A 21336-nucleotide genomic window follows, 5' to 3' on the forward strand; every position below is an offset into this window, starting at 1 on the left:
CGTTATAGTTTCTATTTTTGAGGTTATAGGCGCCCCAGTATCGAGGAAATCGGCAAGTGTCGAAATGGGCTCTGGTTCCTCTAGTGCAGAAGTTTCTGGTTTTGGCATATCTTCAAATTCTAGTATACTGCTAGTATATCTACACTTGAATCAGCGAGTAGAAAAACAGACGATCGCCTAAAACAGTCACCTGTGTTGTCCTTGTGGGCATATTGTGCTATAATGGATGGAATCTTCTCAATTTAGTGAATACCAATAGGTTGTTTGGTACATTTCTTCTTACGAAACGTCAAAAAAACGTTTATTATTGACTTTGATTGTCTTTTTAACATACGAAGGTGATAAGTTTATGAAATTTACTAATATCAATGTTTAAATTTGAATTTACGATAGTTTTCAATTAATAATGGGACCATAACGTCGATGCTTTCCATAGACATTGGCTTGACTTTTTTTAGAAATATGAAATAAGAACATTGTCCGAGTAATTTTTGATTTTCTTGATAGTTGTAACAATTACATTGACATTACATTACATCTGAATTACATTGTACGCAATCTCTGCTTCACGAGGTGTGCAATTAGGTTCTTCTTCCATGTTTATTTTGCTTAAAAAAGTATTTTATCAATCAAAATTTGAAAAATATTTTGCAACATGATTATCTCTTTTAAAAAACATTGTACTTTTTCGCACGCTTTTGGACGAATGTATAATATGTAATTTCACGTATTTATATGAGTTTTCAAATGATTAATTTAAATGGTGATCGTAGTTAAAATATATTATATATTTATTAATATTTTTGAACATTTTAATCAAGATTAGAACAAATTATTAAAACAACAGACGAATTCAATTATTAACAATACTAATATTAAAGATACAAGTATTAATTGTGTCAACTTTTTTCTTCGGCAGGCATAAATGCCACCTAAAAATAGTTTTTTTGTCACAAACTAGCCCTGGTCATGAAGAGATGAATTTGTTTAGGATTTTTATAGGATAATTGGGTCGAATTTTGATTTAGATGTGTTTTTGCTATCAACAACCTACGTTAGAGAGGAAACATATAATTTAAATTATTCGCCTGTTGAACTAATCATACACTTCGTGTTTTCGGAATACACGGGTCTTGTACGATCGTTATAGTAGGGGAGTCCAAGGGGGGATTTCGGGATTCACTAAAGCGTGGCAGATTAATATACAGGGGAATACCTTGTACCTGGCTAAGTAACTTCACCAAATATGAGCTCCATATATATGGCTGCCCGTAAAGGATAAAGGATAAGATTAATAAAAAAATTGTTGAGTGAGTTAATTACATCCTAAAAAGTGTATATTTCATTAATCTAACAATTTGGAAGTGATGTAAACAAAGGGGAGGGCGACAAAGCTATAAAAAAACGTCGTCTCCACATTCTTGAGCGTGGTTGATTTTTTTTTTGGTTTAGTGGAAATAATTCAAGGACGACGATTTCCACTAGTCATAATAACCAAAATTCATCGATAACGATTAATACGTGCAGCTGCGTGATGCCTATATTCCTCTCTCCGCTTTCCTATGCCTCTCTACCTACTAGCATATATGTAATTCTCCTATACTGACAGTGGGTATGGGGAAACACGTTACGGTGCCGACAATATTTATTTTCTCTCTTTCTCTCTTGTTCGCAAACCGAGCTGAAATCTCGGAGAATAAAAAAATCGTTGCCATTATGTCTTCCACTTACAGAACAGCTTCCACTTATAGAAATTGTCCATATAGATGTATTACATACAGGTATGTACCTATTAGTCTCTAACTCTGTCCCCACTCTGGTTTCTGTTGCCATAGCATCATCACAGTTAATCACAGTTCGTTCGTGGCATAATATTATTCAAAATGTTTTTGTAGGTTTTTGGCTTACTTTGTTATTTAAATATAACTTATTCACTTTAAATATTAACTACGAGAGATATTAGCATAAAGCGTGTTTTTTGTGGTGAAACTACTTTGCAAAAAACGATTAAATTTACTTTAGAAACACCAAAAAAATGAATAAATATTTTAGATTATAGTTGGAACAAACCGGTTTTCCGAAAGTCATAAAAAATACGATAATCTCGAACACGTTATTCATAAAAAAATGTTGTTATATATTTTAAAGATTTCTTGTTAAAGAAACGCAATCTGAGGATGAAATCGAGTCAGAAGGGGAAGATAATAATTAATTCACAAATCTATTAATTAATCAATTAATTATATAAAATGATGTTCATTGGCATTGTCTTGGAAATTATTTTATAATAAATGCATGTATTCTACTTGACAAAAACCATTTTTTTATTTGCATGCTATTTCCTTAGCTTTTCATTTGATTAAATTTGATTAGGCCAATTTCTCCAGATAATCGTCAGATTAGGAGAAAGCATGTCTTCGACATAAAGATAAGCCACATTACGTCTTAATTTGATGCGCTGGAGTATTTCAAATTGGCGAATTTTTTTGGCATATTCTATTAACGGCGGCGAGTTTGTGTCACATCCAAATCGTCAGATTATTATATTAGAGCTTTTTTTTAGGTTCACTTAACATCACCTTATAAAATCTGACGCGCTCGATCCACTGTTTTTTTTTCTCATTTTCAACCCTTACATAGACTACCCCCATCATGCAAAAGATCAGATTAACGCACACATTAAAAATACGTAGAAAATTGATGCTATCAATATCTGATGCGCTCGAGTATGTTTATACAACAGTTTTTCTTACATTTTTGAAAATCTGTAGCCACTTTTCCCACTGATGAAAAGATATACATTATGTAATATTTTTTTCATTTTATTATCAAAACTTCGCAACTCAAAAAATCTATGATGTTCGAGTAAATCCCCATTTAGCATCGAGGGCTCCCCTACAATTATAATCAGATTATTGCAAACAGAAAGTCACACATCGCATAACAGCCGCTAAACAAGTCAATTTAAAATATTAATTGCTGACATCTCGCATTATAACATTGAATATAGTTTCTTTCTAAAATGAATAACTCTACGCATCCGGAAGTTGTGGTTATTGCCAAAGCAACATCTAACAATTTATTACCTTAAAAATCGAGGAAACACCACAATCAAATATATAAATAGATGAAAATCATTGAAATGAGTAGTTCAAGAGCCCTTGAACCCCAGATCTTCGTTATTTTATGAACGCTGAAAGTTGTTAGCACATGCTCCAAATACAGGTAAGAATGATGAGCCATTATGAAGTTTGGGTTACCGTGCCTTTGGTAGGTAAACGGTACCTGCTAAAGGTGTGTAGAATACCGATGTACATTCATCAAATAATAAATGGTAATATTTTGGTATTATCTTCCAAAGGTTATTAAAAATCACGTCATTCATTTCTAGACTCTTGACAACCCCTTGCCAGACACTCGTGTAATATTCGTTTAATCATAATTCTACTCACGTTATAGTATAAAAGCTGATTTTAATGTATAATACTTGGGTGATAATAAGAATATGTTTCCTCATTAGCCAGACATTTTCAATATTTTCAACCCCTTTCCAGACAAGCATTTAGGGTAGCTATAGAGCGAGCCTGAGGCAAATTCTATAAATTCTAAAAATACTGTTAAAACAAATGAAACGATTATGCAATACCAGGTGTATCTCATGTGTCGAAGTTAATTATATGTCACCCATGTTCAGCTTCTCAATCAACAAGACCTCAACCTCCCCAGGTAAATAGTTTGCTTCAAAGTTATACCAGAGTTGATAGTAAAAGTAGAAGTGATTGTTTTTTCGAAATCGGCAGTAAAGTGGAACATTAACGCTAATAGGTCGATAGAAATCAGCAGTGAAATCGCTTTTTAGTGCCTAGGCACTATTTAACAAAAATTTCCGGAAATTATAAATCTTCGTCCTCTTATAGGCGAAATAATGAAATAAATATCGAAGAATATTCGAAACTGTGTGATTTTTTCAGACGTCAACCAATGATATCAAAAACAATATAAATTCATCCAGATGAAGTATAATTCGCAAGAGAGGTAGAAAATACATATTACGTGAAAATTGAAAGAAAAGATAAGAATTTCTTAATATGACAATACCTTCATTTTATTTAACTTATAAACACGTCATGGGCATTATAGAGAAACTTTATGTTACTAAATTTGGATATATGGGAAAACAAATAGCTACTTGAAGCTACAGAATGCAAATCTATACACCAGACATAGCTTCTGTAGGTTGTCTGTCATCTTGCTGGTTGATGCAGGTAGATATATTACTGACCTGCTGACACGGGGGTCAGACACACGTCGATAGCAGAAGGCTACGCGAATGAATTTTTGGAACTGAAATCGTTAAGATTAATTATTGGCGTTGTCTGTCTTTGATGACGTATTGATGACATTTCATTACTGTCGAGAGATTATTATTATATAATCTATGTTACTGTCTCATTTACAACCATCATGTTTGATCAAAATTAATAAAACTTGTTTTGTTCTGAACATACCTAAAATATTACATTTAACAAAAAATTACCAGCCGTATTGTTACTGTCACCAATATAAATAAATGGTAGATAATGTCAGATGGATATTATATATATTTTGGAGAAAAAACCAGACAAAATAAGCCGTCCACTTTGTGGGCAATATGTAGTAGGATTCGAACAATGATATAAATTGAAGAAAAAACTGTCGAAACTGTCGAAACTTTTGGCCTACCTAAAACGACAAAATTTGGGCTTCATTTCAATAAGTAGTTTGTTTTACTTTAGTTCATTGTTGGTTTTTATTGTTTGCCATTAAATAGGTATTATATTTGTCAATTTGTTTTATTTTTAAATATAAAAAAATTTCATCTAAAACAGATGAGAACAATTTTAACGGAGGTGTGTAATATGACACTTTGTAACCTTCAATGACAGCATTGCGTATATGGTTGTGAATAAAAGATTAAATTTGAGCTGTTTCTCTACTTTCAATGTAATCTAAACTATTTCTAAAGGATATAACACATAATAATACGGGGACAATCTTAAATGAAAGTATGCCCAACTTTTAAGCAAACTAATTTTCGTAAATGTTTATTTTTTAAAAGTGGTATCGGGAACTCCGTTCAATATTCGGGAATGGTAAGAATAGTAATCCATTCATTTATATCAGTTTAGCAGTTCTAGCTCTTTGATACTTTTTAAAGTTCTATAAGTAAGAATAGATATACTTTTTATTTATTTAATTTAAAAAGAAATCAGTACTCACCCAGAAAATCCATTTTTTCGATATTTCTTTTCACTAAACAAATTATTTATTTCCATTTCACTGAAACAAGTTCCAACGTAAACACCGGAATTTGTGTTTTTTAAATCTTCGAGATTTAATCCAGCATCGAAAATGGCTTCAACGGATTTTTCAATAAGTTTTCTACTCAATATGTCCTGTGTTTCACTTTCATTTTGATGAATACCTTAAAAAACAGAAATTGAACGTTACTGACTCCCATATGAAAAAATTGAAATGCACAAGAACTTTTCGAAAACGACAAGAATAAAGAAAAATTAGTAAGCATTTTTTCGATAGCACTTAATGCAATAAATGCAATTTCAAATCGCATAACTATCGAATCCATTAAATAAGTATCAGAAATCATTATATTAGATATCAGTATGAGTACTTTATTTTAGTGCTTGATCAGTTTTATCGATTTTAAAAAATTACTACATACAATGAAGTTTCAAAACATCCTTTATTGAAATACAATAACAAATGTTAAAATATATTTTCCAGTGACAAAAATAAATAGTTTTGTATTCTAAAGATTAAAAAGATAAAATGCTGATTATTAATCTAGAATATTTTTGTAGACTATAAGTTTTTTATTTAGGTGCAAATATTTGTAATTTCCGGGCATTAGATACACGTGAACACGCTATATATAGTTGGTCATGAGAGAAGCATGGTTTTTCTAAATGACTCCTGCTACCTGTAATGTCTGCCTTGTTCCATTACATAGCCGAGAACCATCTATATTGCGCATCAGCATTACTAGTACATTTACTTTTAAATGAAGTTTATGTGACGGTACACCTGACAGTTCAAAACTTGACAGGATATGAAGTACTTAGTTCCGTATCCATAATTGAATCCATCGACAAATATTCCTTCATTTTTCCTTGCACATCTTTTAAAATTCTTCACTGTACTGTAATGTATGTTAGAAGGCGCTGAAGTAATAAAATGTTGATTTTTGTTGGCAATTTTTTTTATTTTTGTAAAAAATATTTTTTTTAATCAAAGTATACTATGTTACTTCTAGTACCTCCCAGAATAATAAATGTACAAAGTTTCATTATAATTCGACAAGTAGTTTTTGCGTGAAAGCGTAACAAACATCCACGCTTTCAAATTTATAATATTGGTAAAGAAGTTATGTTATTAAAATTATTCCGGGTGCCGACAAAATGTGATCTAAGCAATGTGATGACAATTACTCGAATGAAAAAGTCATTTCCTACCGGACCGAGAACATTGACAAGGAAGAAGAGAAGGAAATAAACAAATATTGCTAGTCCGTTTTTTCGAAAATATAGAGAAAAAGGTGTGTTTTCAAACAAGTTATATTTGTAACTGAAACATGGATATATGCCAATGGAAACAAATCAAATTCTTGACAGCATAACAAAAGTATACGTGAACCAGGAGGCAACGTTGGTAAACGTTTCATTATTGTTCATCGAAAAAATTGACAGATAATGCCAGTTTAGTTTTTCCCTCTCAATAATCGTCGTCGAATTACCACGGCGATAAGAACGGTAAAATATTTTCAGTGGATTGAGTCACATTTAATTCATAATTAAGAAGAATCGTCGTTAATAGTAATGGACAATGCGCCTTATGATTAGTAAACTTGCAGAAAAGCAACCTTCTAGTTCGTCAAAAATATATGAAATTATCACTTGGTTGAAAGCCAACATTGTTGAGTTTAATGAAAGCCTCTCAGAACCTGAACTATTACGTATTGCTCAAATGAATCAAAAAGGAAATGTATACGTCATTAATGAATTATTCAGAAAATATAGGCATGAAGCTTACCATTGAAAATTTGATGCCATTGATTGCCACCACTGCAAGACGTTTATAAGTATATTGGTAGAGACGAATATGGTAGTATGTGGAAAGAGGCATTGGAAAATTGTATTACAAATATTTGTTCTTATTGTGTTAGACATACCGAAAAAACAATTGAAGATTGGTTTACTCGAGAACGAAATCTCATTAATATAGATATTGAACCACTGATAATAAATACTGGTGAATACTCTAAAGCATAATTTTCTGCTGTACTTCAACACTTAAATATTCTGCTATCAAAGTTACATGAGTGTGAATTCACTAATTCTTCTAATATAAATCAGTTTATAAATTTTGATTTTTTATTAATTAAGAGGATACCCAGTCAATAGATTAAATATTACTCTACTTTTGTGAACAGCATAAATATATACAATTCATTAGAATCTAACTCATCCTGCAAAAAATCAGGTCTTCTGTAAAAGCGATTAATTTTGGATTTTGTGAATTTTTCACCCAGAATATCGATATTTTCATCAAAATTTTTTCCTAAATATGTTGATTTTAACTATATAAATAAGATACAAATAATTGAAAATGATTTTTTTTATCACCAATTCATAAATTTGGAATTGGAATATTAGTAATACCGATTATTTCTACTAAGCTGACATAAATTTTGATTTCATGTGAATATTGTTGCTCACATATTAGGCACGTGATAGAAAATCTCCACTGTTTCTACTCCAGTTATTATCAATGTTATGAGCATTGATATAATCCGTGGAGCCGGTCCTGTACTAATATATTAATCGTATCTATAATTTGGCGAATGCGACATTTGTTCGCATCCTGAAAGGTCTGCCTGATTACACTATTTTTTTGGCGGCTATTTCCTTGTATTTTTTGTGGCCTCTTTACATTATGTTGTGACTCGTTTTATAGAGACAATTTCTAAGAAGGCCTTTCTGTTTCTCTCTTCTCTCTTCTAGCCGTTTTCTATCCTTTGGATATAGGCCTCTCTCATATTTTTCCAGTTTTCCCTGTTCTGTGCCACTTGGTACCAGTTAAGTCCGGCTGTTCTCTTGATATCATCATACCATCTTTGTTGTGGTCTGCCGGTGCTTCTTTTCTCCCCCCAAGGTCTCCATCTTGTTATTTTTCCGCTCCAGTTGGTGTTATTTCGAGCAACATGTCCGGCCCAGTTCCATTTAAGACTACCTATTCGCCTCACTATGTCCTCGATTTTGGTTCTATTTCTTATCCACTCATTGGTTTTATGGTCTTTAAGCGTTATTCCTATCATTTTCCGTTCTATTGATCTTTGATGTACCTTTAATTTATTCAAGATTTTCTTTGTTAGGACCCATGTTTCACATCCGTAGGTTGTTACTGGGAGAATGCATTCCATGTAAACCTTGGTTTTTAGTTTGAGGGGTAGGTTGGAGTTGAAGACGTGTCGCATCTTCCCGTAGGCCGCCCATCCTAGATGTATTCTGTGGTTAATTTCAAGTTCTTGATTGGTTTTACCCAATGTTAATTCTTGACCTAGGTAGATATAAGAGTTCACTTTCTTTATCTGTTGTCCTCGCACATTTATACTCTCTTTGTTTGTCCGTTGGTTTGTCATGAATTTGGTTTTAGAAATGTTCATTTCTAGGCCTACTTTTCTTGCTTCTTGTTGTAGTTCTATAAGCATGTATTCTAATTCTTCACTGTTTGGGGCAAAAATGGCAATGTCATCGGCAAATCTTAGGTTACTTAGTTTTTCTCCCGATATATCAATTCCTCTGTCTTCCCAATGTAGGCTCTTAAAAACGTCTTCTAGCACCAGTGTAAACAATTTGGGTGACACAATGTCTCCTTGTCTAACGCCTCTTTTAATTATGATTTCCTCAGTGTCTTCATATAGCCTTACTTTCATTTTTGAGTTGTCGTTTAGTGTCTGTATAATGTCAATATATCGTTGGTCTATTCTTGCATTTTTCATTGACCTGATAATTGCCCAAAATTCAACTGTGTCGAAGGCCTTTCTAAAATCTATGAAGGCAATCCATAATGGGATGTTATATTCCGTTACTTTTTCGTTCAGTGTCCTTACGGTGTGGAGATGTTCTATTGTACTCATGCCTTTTCTGAAGCCCGCCTGCTCATAGGGTTGGTATGCGTCGAGTTTGGATTCAAGGCGGTTTGCTATTATTCTCATAAAAAGCTTGTAGATCTGTGATAGCAGGCTGATTGGTCTATAGTTTTCTAGGTTGCTTGGATCACCTTTCTTATATATCAGTATGACTATCGCGGTGTTCCAATCCTGTGGTATTCTTCCCTCGGTTAGGCATGTATTAAATAATGATTTAAGCTCTCTTATCAGTAGGCTTCCACCTTCCTTCAACATTTCCGGTATGATGTTATCGTCACCTGCCGCCTTTCCGTTTTTTAGTTTATTTAAAGCTTTTACAATTTCTTCCTCTTCAATCTCAGGTAGATCCTCGGAGCCAACGTTACATATCCTGTTTTTATGGTCACTGTTTGCTTTTCTAACATACTCATTGTCTATTTTGGACTCGTACAGACCTGTGTAGAACTTCTCTGTTACCTTGAGTATCTCTCTTCGATCTTCTGTTATGTTACCTTGTCCGTCTCACAATTTGATCATTTCTTTTTTATGTGCGTTTTCTTTTTTAAAGATGTTCAGACCTCTGTTTTGCTGTATCAACTCCTCTATTCGATTTTCTTGATACTTTCGTATGTCCTGCTTGGCCATTTTCCTTGCTGTTTTGTTTAGTTCGGCATACTCTACTGTATTCCTTTTGTTGTCTTTAATGAGCTCTCTCCTTCTTTCCAGTAGCTGTTTGGTTTGTGTTGTAAACTTTTCTATTCTTTTAGTTTTTGATGATACTAAACTTGTAGTTGTTTCTTTCAGTTCTTTTACCAGTCTATTGTTTGTTTCGTCCAAGCTCTCGTGTGATGATGTTGTTTCCTTTGTTAGTCGTTCTGTCAATCTTTTGCTATATATTGACTTGTTGTCTCTTATTGTATCAGGATCTATACGGTATTGTGTGCTATTGAATTTTTTTGCTCTTTCCAATTTTGTGTTTAATACGATCCTGCACCGGACTAATCTGTGGTCGCTGCCCGTATTAAAGGAATTAAGAACGTCAACTTCTTGGACGATATGTTTATTTGGTGTCAGCACGTAGTCTATTTCGTTTTTTGTAATTCCATCCGGGCTGGCCCAGGTCCATTTTTTGTGAGGTCTTTTTTTGAAAAACGTATTCATTATGTATAGTTGTTCTTTTTCCAGGAAATTTGCAAGCATCGTCCCTCTTTCATTTCGTTTCCCCAGTCCAAATTGTCCAACATACTGTGAGCTATTACACTGCTCTCCTATTCTTGCGTTGAAGTCTCCTATTATCAGCGTGTATCTTGTCTTATTTTCTGTTAGGCTCTGTGTGATTTCATCATACAGCACCTCGATCTCTTCGTCCTCATGACTACTTGTTGGGGCATAGATTTGAACGACTTTAATTGTTATATTGGAGTTAATCTTAAGTGTTATGTATATTACTCTATCTGATATGGTTTTAAGTATTTGAAGATTTGGGGAGATTCGTTTGTTGATAAGAAAACCCACAACACCCAAACTATTATCTTCTCTTCCTTTGTAGAATAGGATATGTCCTGATCTTAGTCTAATGGATTCTTCACCTCTTCTCCTTGTTTCTGATATTCCCAGAATATCCCAGTTTATTCTGTCCAGTTCGTACTGTAGTTCCGTTAACCTTTCCTCATTTCCAATTGACCTAGCGTTATAAGTTGCAATGTGAAGTTGGCAGCCTTGTTTTACCCAGGGATTCTTAGCACCCCCTGCTCTACGACTGGTCTGACCGCTACCTTGGCCAGGGTCGTTCGAGCCGCTGGGCACTGGGGGCCATTGTTTTTGGTATGTCTTCATATGAGAGGGGTTTAGCCATAAAACACCACGTTGGCCAGACGTCTTGGTGAGTGTAGGTTCAGCCGCCCCTAACCTGGGGAGCCGTCGCTGTTTGCAGCCGCCCACTCTGGGTCAGACGCTGCAGATTTTTCCTGTTGGTCCACGGGGCGTATTTGATTTCCGCCCTACCACCCATATCTGGGAAGCATTCCCCTATCCGCCACCCGGGGACGCGCTCTCTAGGAGTTACAGGCTCTCCCGAGAGCCTTTCTGTTTACTTACGGCAAATTAGATATTTCCAGGAAATCGAAGATTCTGATAAATGAGTATCTAACAGTCGGACAGAGTTAGTAAATAATTTTATCGGAATAGTAAAAACTAAATTAAACAGAAAATTTAAATAAAGTAGATAATATGTGATCAGTAGTAAGCGTTAGTGAGCAGTTTATTAATAAGTAAGTGTTAGTGCATGAATAAATAAGATTCACCGAGTGTATAAATTCACCCTATCGTTTTATGATTTAAAACGTTTTAAATAATTAAGAACATTATCTTAATATAGAATACTAAATCCACCTATTAGTTGCTATAGATTTAATTTTTGTCTAAAGTATTGCAGAAATTGACACAAAAATCTCAAATTAATAGACTTACCGAAAAACCCTGTATCATATTTATCAATCTCGGGGATAGTACCAGAACATTCAGGTATTTGTGGATGTTTAAAATCCCAACGTTTATTTGGTTGTACCATGTTGACTTTGTTGAATAAATTTTCTTGGAATTCATATACATCATGTGAATTAGGAAACGTTCCTGCCAAACCTAGGAAACAAATGATTCACATTTAATAATTGTTAGATCAACATGTGATGTGATCAAGTTGAAAGTGGATTAAAGTTAAACGAAACGGTTGGTCCGAGGTAGAATGAAGCAAACCTGATCATCAAACTGATCCATATATTCAGGAACTATCTCATCTTACATAAAATACCTTAGTATAAATAAGAAAATATAAAAAATTACAGCCTCAATTGAAATGGATTCAATTAATAAGTGACTTTCTAAGGATTAGCTTTTTCCAGTTAATTTCTCATTTAATTGTTATCAATGAGTTATGTGCACATATTTTCCAAAATCTATCTCCATTTGTCAGCCCATTGCTTCCAACTTACAAGTATTAACGCACTCTCTTTGTATAGATCATTTACTATTCTGGTAATTTACAAATAAAGAGTTGGATGTGGCGTCGAGTGGACACAGTAAAATAGATTTTTTTTTCAAATTACGTGAAACTCACCTGACACGGTAAATGATTTAATGTCTTTGCTTTGGTGGTAGTTATATTGACTATAAGATGGACACACCTCAGGAAGGTTTGTTGTTAATCTTGGTGTTCCATAGGGATTCATCTTATCATCCCCTATTTTTCTCCTATACATCAATAATCTATTCGACAAAACTGCCGATTTATGACTGCAGTAGTTATAGAGAAGGCTTGCAATGTAGCTCAGGATTTGGTCCTGACTGGACATGAAATATCATCATCAACGCAAAGGAAGCTTCAAAAAAACTTGGAGACCAAAAAGCTATATATCCGCAACATCTATCCTCATAATGCACAGATTCGTCCATTTTTAGAATTTACAGTACATTTGGAGCTCGGCTCTCAAATATGCTCTCAGGATGCTCGAATCAATACGCAATTTGTCTTATAGGAGATTCAGATTTGACTAGAAATTTAGACAGCTTAGAGCATTTGAAAGAAAGGCTGGACTAACACATTCAAAATTTTAGTTATAAAGTTGTATGTATCATCAACAAAATAATTATATATTTATCTTATTCTCATGATTTTGTATTGACAATATTGGTAAAATTTCTCCTGGGAGTGTAGAGTGTACATTTAATTCAATTATCATATTTACTTCACCATTTTTTGCTTGCGCTTCTCAGTCAAAGTGAAATTAGATAAGCTGTTTATAATTTATTTTAATTGGAAATAGATATTTCGGACAATATTATCCATACAATTCTCGTAATATGAGTTTTCATGCTTTTGAAATCTATTGATCAATTCTTTCTAAGCTTTACACAAAATGTAAAACATTACAATCACAATATTTTTATGTCCATATTTTTAAAGTTCGTCAATGGATCTTATTCACTGCCGGCTTGATACGTGGGTTGAATATATTTGGAAACTAGTGTAATTAAATTGTCGTCTTTGCTAACAATCGTTTTCGGATGTTATAGTTAGATTACCATTTATAATTAATTTGTCTTGAAATTTGATTTTATTACAAACAGTTACCCTGAATATTTATGGATTACGACATAAGCTTTGTTCGCGGTAGATAATTTGAACACTTCCGAATGTATTCTGAATACCTTCTGAACGTGTCAAATGCACATGCTTTGTTCAGAATATATTATGAATATACATTCAATCACGAACCTTTCATGAACCTCTAAAATTATAATTTTGTTGCAAAACTAGTTAGGAGAATACAATGTATATAACTATATATTTCATTGGACGAAGATTTATTTTTGTAAGTATAAATTGAACTACTACATTTTGTTTAATCGCAACTACGTAGAAAAACACCTAGGTAAGAGGTTAGTCCTTGGTAAATATCAGGATAATGGTGAATAAGATGAATGCACATGCGCCGGATTGAAAATTCTTACGTAGGTCCGAGGATACATTGTACGTATTCAGAATACGTTCAGAATGAGGAATTTGTGCTCCGTGAATACAGGATTTTTAATCCTGAATATAATTTCGAATGGTGCTGTGGGTTGAGGGCTCAAAATAAAACTGTCCAAGAGTTTTTTAAAATGCCAACGTTTCGATCTTTATCAAGGCTAAAATTACACTTTTAAACTAGAAAACATTTTCAAGATCGTCACTATCAGCAGAATATTTTTGCAACTTAAATTCACCGTTTTCTGATATCGACACTTCCATTGAGATTGAGAAATCCCATTTCTATTGTGTATTCCGAATTAGAAGGTTGAATTACTCCAATTATTTTTTATAATTTCACTAAAACTTTTATTAGCGCTGTAAAATCTCACCTGTAATCAATATTTCTTCTCCAGCGGAAACATTTGACATGAACTTGCCCTGGATATAGTTGTAATCCTCGTTTCCGCTTCTATTTTTTTCCATGGTGATGCTATAAAAGAAGAAAAATATCATCATGGTTATTTTTCCGATTACCGTATTATTTTTTAACCAAATATGACATGAGCAAATGAACTACTTCAATTGTTGATTCATACAAATATAACTCATAATTTCTTTTATGGTGTGTTCTTTTATAGTTGCAAGAGCTTTTTTGATGGAAAAATCAAAACAAACGATTGCAATTTTTGATAAAACCTCGTTGAAAGAAAAAAATATCCGGTTATTATGATGGATGATTGTAATTTATATAAATATTTCCCAAATTAATTTAGAATTTAAAATCAAGTGGAATATTTTATTTAAGAGAATATTTCAACAAAATAAAATTAAAAGTACAGTTGTTTTAATCAACAATATTCTGCCTAATCTATTTTAGCATCTTACAGAAAATGTAATATAATGTGCAGGAAATATTCAGAATTAAAAATCAGAAGCGATTTATTGAGAAGTGTTGTGATTGACTACCAAGGATACGTTGATTATTATACAGAGTGAGTTTTATGTATGGAACTTCTCAATTATCTCGGAAACGGCTTGTACGATTTTTATAAATTTTTGTGTCTTGTGATACGGCCGATATTATGGTGATTATTTACATTGTTGTCAGATCTTTCCTTTCTTTCCGGAAAAATAATAAATTTTGTTATTTCAAGTAAATAACCCTGTATATTTTTGGTTTCTCGAAATTATTGAGAAATATTTATTATATTCATCTAATCCTCCCTATACCTAAATGCTATAATTTCGGAGTTACATTTGCCTTATCTCCGCCGAAGTTAAATAATAGATTTAGGTGGCTAGGACTGCTACAAAAACAAATCTGACGTTTAAATAAATTATTATTGTTTAAGTTCATTGGAAGTCACAATGGATCAATTATCTGAAGAATAACGAATTGATATTTTAATATTAGGATAGTGTAATAAGCGCAGAAGTCAACAAGAAACGCGTAATATCTTTAATAATTTATATCCTAACCGAAATTCCATAACAGGATCTAAGATGAGTAAATTAGTAAACAAGTTCAACGAAACTAGGTCAATGGAAGATTTATTCAAATCAAGGCGCAGAAAAACTGCATCGACTGAAAACAAATCTTTAGATATTTGTGTCCTGTTATAAGACGATCCACAATTGACTACTAGACAAATATCCAGGGAACTTGATATTTCGCAAACATCCGTAATGAAAATTTTACGTGATAATCAATTCCATCCATACAAAGTAACGTCGGTTCAAGAGTTGTCAAACGACGATTTTGATAGACGTGAAGAAAAATGTTACAATCAAAACGATCCAATTTTTTCAAGTAATATTATGTTTTGCGATGAGGCCACTTTTTTTATTAATGGAAACGTAAATCGGCATAATTGTAGATACTGGTATAGGCTGGAATTATGAGTGACAAAATAATTGGTCCCTTTTTCATTGATGTTAACTTGAATGGTCCGCCCTATTTAGATTTATTGGAAAATAGTATTATATTTCCAAATCCAAGTAAGTATTTTCAATTTAAAAAAAACTCAATAATAATAACAATATTCCAAACCGCACTATGCGTGTGTGGTGAGGCAATACCTAAATAATGTGCTTCCCAGAAAGTGGATTGGATCACCCGACATGAATCCTTTAGACTATTTCCTGTGGGATCACTTAAAAAACTTCATTTATAAAACAAAATCTGCCAATAATCAGGAATTAAAAGATAGGATTACCAAAGAGATAAGATGAATTGTTCAATCAGGGATGTTACAAAATGTATTGCAAAGTTTTAAAAATTGCATGGCTTGTTAATTGAAGTAAATTGGGATCATTTTGAGTATCTGCTGTAATCGACTTAAATGTATGTTTTCTAAAATTCATAATTTTTCTACTTCACAAATGTGGATCTACTTCTAGCATGACACAAACATTTAAAAATTTCTCTTTAGTTTTTGTAGGTTTTCTGCGCCATGATTTGGATAAATATTTTAATGCACCAGTTTCGTTAAACTTTACAAGATTTATATACATAAATTATTAAAAAATATTTAAATTAAACAAGTTTATTCAATCGTAGCCATCTAAATGTACAATATTTATTCTAACTTCGGTGGCAATGTAGCAATTATAACTCCGAAATTATGGCATTTAGGTATAGAGAATATCACACGAAAGATAATCAGTACAAGTCGTTTCCGAGATGTGTGAGGCGTTCCATACATTAAACTCACTCTGTATTGTATAATATAACAGAGTTAATTAAAATTTTCAGTATTCTTGGGTAGGCTTTAGTTTCCTAACATAATACTTATTACTTGTTTTAAGTTCAATAGTTGACTTATATATTTCATTCATCAGTAGGGTTTATTAGTTACCTACAGTTAAGTGGTATATGCTCAACAGAAATTTAATGCAATGAATAGAAGATTTTGAACAGAAAAACCAATATTAGTGCTTGGGATAACGAAACAACAATTTTATTCTATTAACATAAAGTAATTCAAGAAAATAAATCTCTATTTCATATTGGATGAATTATTAGAAGAGCGTATCAAAGTTTCTATATCACCGACCTATCATCTGGATTTTCATCCTATTGAAAAGTATACGCAGCAGTGAAAATTCTTTAACTTTCCTTAGTTCCAATTCGCGTAAGTTTTATTCATTAGCTTCGAATTAACTTAACTTAATTCAACATTGCAACACTCGCTGCAATTCGCTCTTCTCTCACCCACGCTTTATCACCTATTTAAGGTTAATACGGTGGGTAAAATTTTTAAAACATGTTATTCCATGATTGTGAGTTTAGCCGAGACACTTACTTATTGCATAAATAACTATGATAGGACAAACTTTATTTTAATTTTTTAAAAAATTCATTTTAAATCAGATGTGATATGTCATAAGTGCACGATTTAAATAATTCCGTTGGATATGTAGTACTTTTATTTCAACAATTTTATATATTTCAACCAAAAAAGAGTAATGTAATTATCGCATGTCTGGTATTTCAAAAATCGCCCGATTCTCTCTAAATTCAATCAATATGTCCATGGCTGTACATAATACCTAAATTATGGTTGTCGTCATGGAAATATATTTCTGTGCTTTCATTATATAAAATTAAAAATTTATGAGCATTATTCTGTCGTAAACATTTGTTAACAATGCAGTAGACTGACGTTATCTATGACCTCGAAATAATAATCTAACTCAATGGTACCCAAATTGCTCTATATCGACCTCAGAGGTCGCTGGCGATTTGAAGGCGTTACTTGTAAGCAAACAAATAGTAGGGAACTGTAGGATGTAAATAGGAATTTATCAGACTCGAATTCATTCAGTCGTTTTTGAATTTGAATATTGATTAATAAAAACATTATCTATTTAAGCCCAACTACAGATATGGTTTTTATATGTTTTATACATGGCTCCGGTTTAACATGAAACCGAACCAAACTATTCCTAATTGTTCACATTTGCACGATATTATAAAATGTTTGTTGTTGTTCTGAAACATGACCGTTTTTGTCATTTTCATTAGCTATCTACTCCCTTTTTTCCCTTTTCCTTCCAAGTTACCATTTCACTTTCTTTTCATCACAAGGTTAACCAAAATCAATATTTCATAGTAATTGCACGATTTTTTCTGTTATTTGTTCATTTTTGCTTATACGAATTAAACAATTCAGCTTAAAAATAAAAATCGGAAAAAAAATTTGGTTGTATATTTAACAACTGACAGAAAATGTCTGTTTAACTGTGATCTCTACAACGAAGCAATCTTGTTTATTCTTGGTTTAAGCTTGAGTTCAAACCATAGTTTAAGCTTTAGTTCAAGCTTCAGTTCCAGCTTATGGCCCTTGAGAATTTGTTCGGTGAATTGAACTTGCAATAACATGGTGATAGCTCAAATTTAATTAAAATATATTTCCATCATTTCTTGTAGAAATTAAATTAATGAAACATAACAATGAACTGGCGAAATTTTTTCAGTTTTTCAATTCAATCACGTTTATATTTGAGTTTTTTAAGCGCAATACAACTTATGAATGGATTATCTTCATTTTATATTTAATCGAATGCATGTGCGCATTGAAGAGAATATCGACTCCCTGAAAAGTGTAGAAGAAAATCCAAATTTATCGATTTGTAATTGGAGGCATGAATTGTAGCTATGTCTATCGACAAAAATCTTAACTTATAAATAAACAAGATTCAATTCGAGCAGATTTTAAAGCCGCGAGACAATCAAGTTTTTGATATTGGTTCACAACAAAGCCTACATGTGATTTCATGCATCTCGATCATTTTCTGTTGGACTCTATAAAGTCACTGGGGTATACTAATAAATGAACCATAATTGACACAATGGAGGTCAACATTATAACAATCAGCAATGCTCTAAAATGGACGTTCAGAATATGCTTCGTTGAGAATAGCTTCGGTGACTATATTAAATGCATTCTAAATGTTAATGTCAATTGTTCTTCAGATAACAATTTTAATGGGTCGATACATATTATATTATTTTCAACATTTCGTATATACTACCACCCAGAAGATACTTGTTATGACACTCCTTTCAGAAAGTTTAGCATGTGGGATGGCTTTAGTTGATCTTCATCTTCTATTTCATACGTTCCCAGGTGTAATACTCTGGAGCCCTTTCGAGAACATGTGGTTAGAGGTTTCATCCTCTACGTAGCAGAATCTGCAATTTACATCCACTGCTAAGTCCAGCATATTCAGGTGTCTATTGAGATGGCAATGCTCCGACAAGACTCTTGTTATTATAGTGAATGGCTTTTACTTTTGTTAACACATTCAATAGATTTTCTTTGGTTATAGGCTTCCAGAAATATAATTGCTTATATCTACACTGAAGATTTTTCCAGTATTTGATTTTTCCCCATCTGCTCCCTTTTCTAGTGCTTCTCAACAAATAGATCAAAATTCAATGAAATGGTATTAGCTTAGCTATAGCCATAACAACGAATCCCCACTTTTTGGAATCACTAATTCATTATTTTTCAAATTCAGGTACTCATTAATTGCAGCTTCCATCAATAGAGATTCTCAGAAAATCAATGGAGTATTTACTTTTTGAACCAAATCGATGTGACTTGTGTTTTTTCTATTGAACTGTGGAGTGAAGAGGTGATAGAAGTGTAAATATTAACTGGACTCCACACTTTAGGATTCGAACAGTAACATTCTTTTCTTCTCACAATATATATAGGTGTAATACAACTATTTGTTAGTATAAAATCAAAGTTTGATTGTAGTTTTAAAGAAAGTGGATTTGTATTCACAGTACACTGCCAATTATGAGTTACTAAGGGCGAGGAGTATCAGTTAGTCTAAAACTCTCTAAAACCTTAGAAGAATCAATAAGTGCGCAGAAATATTTTAAAGTTAAACTTTTAAAGACGCATTAGTGGTGTTTTATACATTATTTCTCTTCCAAATTTTTGTAATGAACATACGAACTGTTTCAACTTCAACATTTTCCGAAAGTTAACACTACTATCTTCACGACTATATAGAATCGTTAATAACATTTAGATTATTCGATATTAAGTATAATTTATTAAATTATTATGTTATAATATACATACATACTATTAGACGCAAATCCATTTTAAATTCATTGTAGTGGAGCCACCTTTACAATAAATGTTTTTTTACAAAGCCTTTACAATATCGAGATAACTTAGAAAATTGGAAAATACAATCTCAGAGTAAAAAACAAGTGTCGACATTCAAATATATAGCGGCAAATGAAACAAACAGAACTGAACTGAAGAAGGAAATTACAGCCCACACAAAAAGGTGTGATCAAGACCAGGAGTATATTGTAGTGAAAAATAAAGAATAGAAGGAAAGTGAAAGGTTACAAGGCCGAAATATAATTAGAGCGGATACCACAAAAAACAAACAGTAAAGAAATGAGTAAAATAAGTGGGTTGAGGACGTAGTAGAATGGACAAACAAGAAGAGGAAGAACCATGAAATACCAAATAACCAGTGAGTGAAAATGGCATGCGATCAAAAATATTTTCACACTTGTACCACCACCTATAGGATGATATGAAAGCCCTTGAAGAAAACATAGGATTTAACTCAATTTAATGTAAAAAAAGATCCCAGTTATCAGTTGATGTTTTTGACGATTTAAATTAATTATCTCTAAAGTCATCCATAATTTTTCTTAAAAAGTCGATAAAATTAAGAATAAAATAAACTAGTTGTCGCACTTGAATTTCAAATTATTATCTTCATTTTAGAGAGTACATATTTGACATTTTATTATGAATGACGACTTCAAAAACTTACTTAAACTTATTTAGGATAGTGAAAAACCACACAGCGCTCTTCTAGGGCAACTAGTTGGTGATGTTTTTTGCAACCAAATATATTTATAGTTGGACAATAGACGCGAATAAAATAATAAGGTCAAAATTTGAATAAAGTATTGTTCCTTTTTCTTACGTATAGTGTTAATTTTTAAAATTTTTGTTATTCTAAATTATGTTCTGATTGATTATTCAATCAGCAGTATATCTATAGAAGACTTAATGGAAATAATATTATTATAAAAAAGGCGGAAAGGGTCCTTCATAATTCTTTTTTCAGTTTTATGCAAGGTAGCAAATTTGTCCTCATTTCTATTTAGTGTTTTCGCATTATGTTATACACACACTTTTTCAATGTCATTACTTATCTTTGTAATATTGAAGAAGATAATATGGTGTGATTTTCATTAGTTTCCGAAAATCTCTTGAACCAAAACGTTTTCCCTGTTTATTAGCATGTCGAGGGGTAACTTTATAGTTCAATTCTAATAAATTTCTCGCAGATATTCTATTTTTCTTAGGGCGATAATTTTAAAGTAAAACAAGGTCAACTCAATGATTTTTATAATTTTTTCTGAATATAGAAAGTTAATTTTGTTTTCAAATAATTTCTGTGTCAAGAGACAACAATTGTTTCTGGCATTTCAATAGGTCAATAAATTTTAATGATAGTCGGAGATATTGTCTCTAATGAGGAACATTCTATCTACGGGGTCCAAGATTTATCGTTAACTAATAGTTTATAGACCTTACAAAGCTTAGTTGATCTGTTTGAGAAATTAGTGGGTAGCACCAAA

The 21336-nt window shown here is 32.3% G+C and overlaps 1 protein-coding gene across 1 annotated transcript in view; it reads right to left on the bottom strand.

The window, feature by feature from the left end:
* The window catches only part of LOC130440709 (fatty acid synthase-like), an 83507-nt gene extending 62929 nt beyond the window's left edge, over window positions 1-20578 (bottom strand). Inside the window, exons 1-4 of the mRNA XM_056773997.1 lie at window positions 20520-20578; window positions 14087-14187; window positions 11657-11827; window positions 5260-5464 (exon numbers count right to left, since the gene is read on the bottom strand). Coding sequence (XP_056629975.1) covers window positions 5260-5464; window positions 11657-11827; window positions 14087-14180 — 470 coding nt within the window. The 5' untranslated portion in view covers window positions 14181-14187; window positions 20520-20578. The remainder of the gene's footprint in view (window positions 1-5259; window positions 5465-11656; window positions 11828-14086; window positions 14188-20519) is intronic.
* Between the last annotated feature and the right edge of the window lie 758 nt (window positions 20579-21336).

Source organism: Diorhabda sublineata, chromosome 2, assembly GCF_026230105.1.
Source record: "Diorhabda sublineata isolate icDioSubl1.1 chromosome 2, icDioSubl1.1, whole genome shotgun sequence".
Lineage (NCBI taxonomy): Eukaryota > Metazoa > Arthropoda > Insecta > Coleoptera > Chrysomelidae > Diorhabda > Diorhabda sublineata.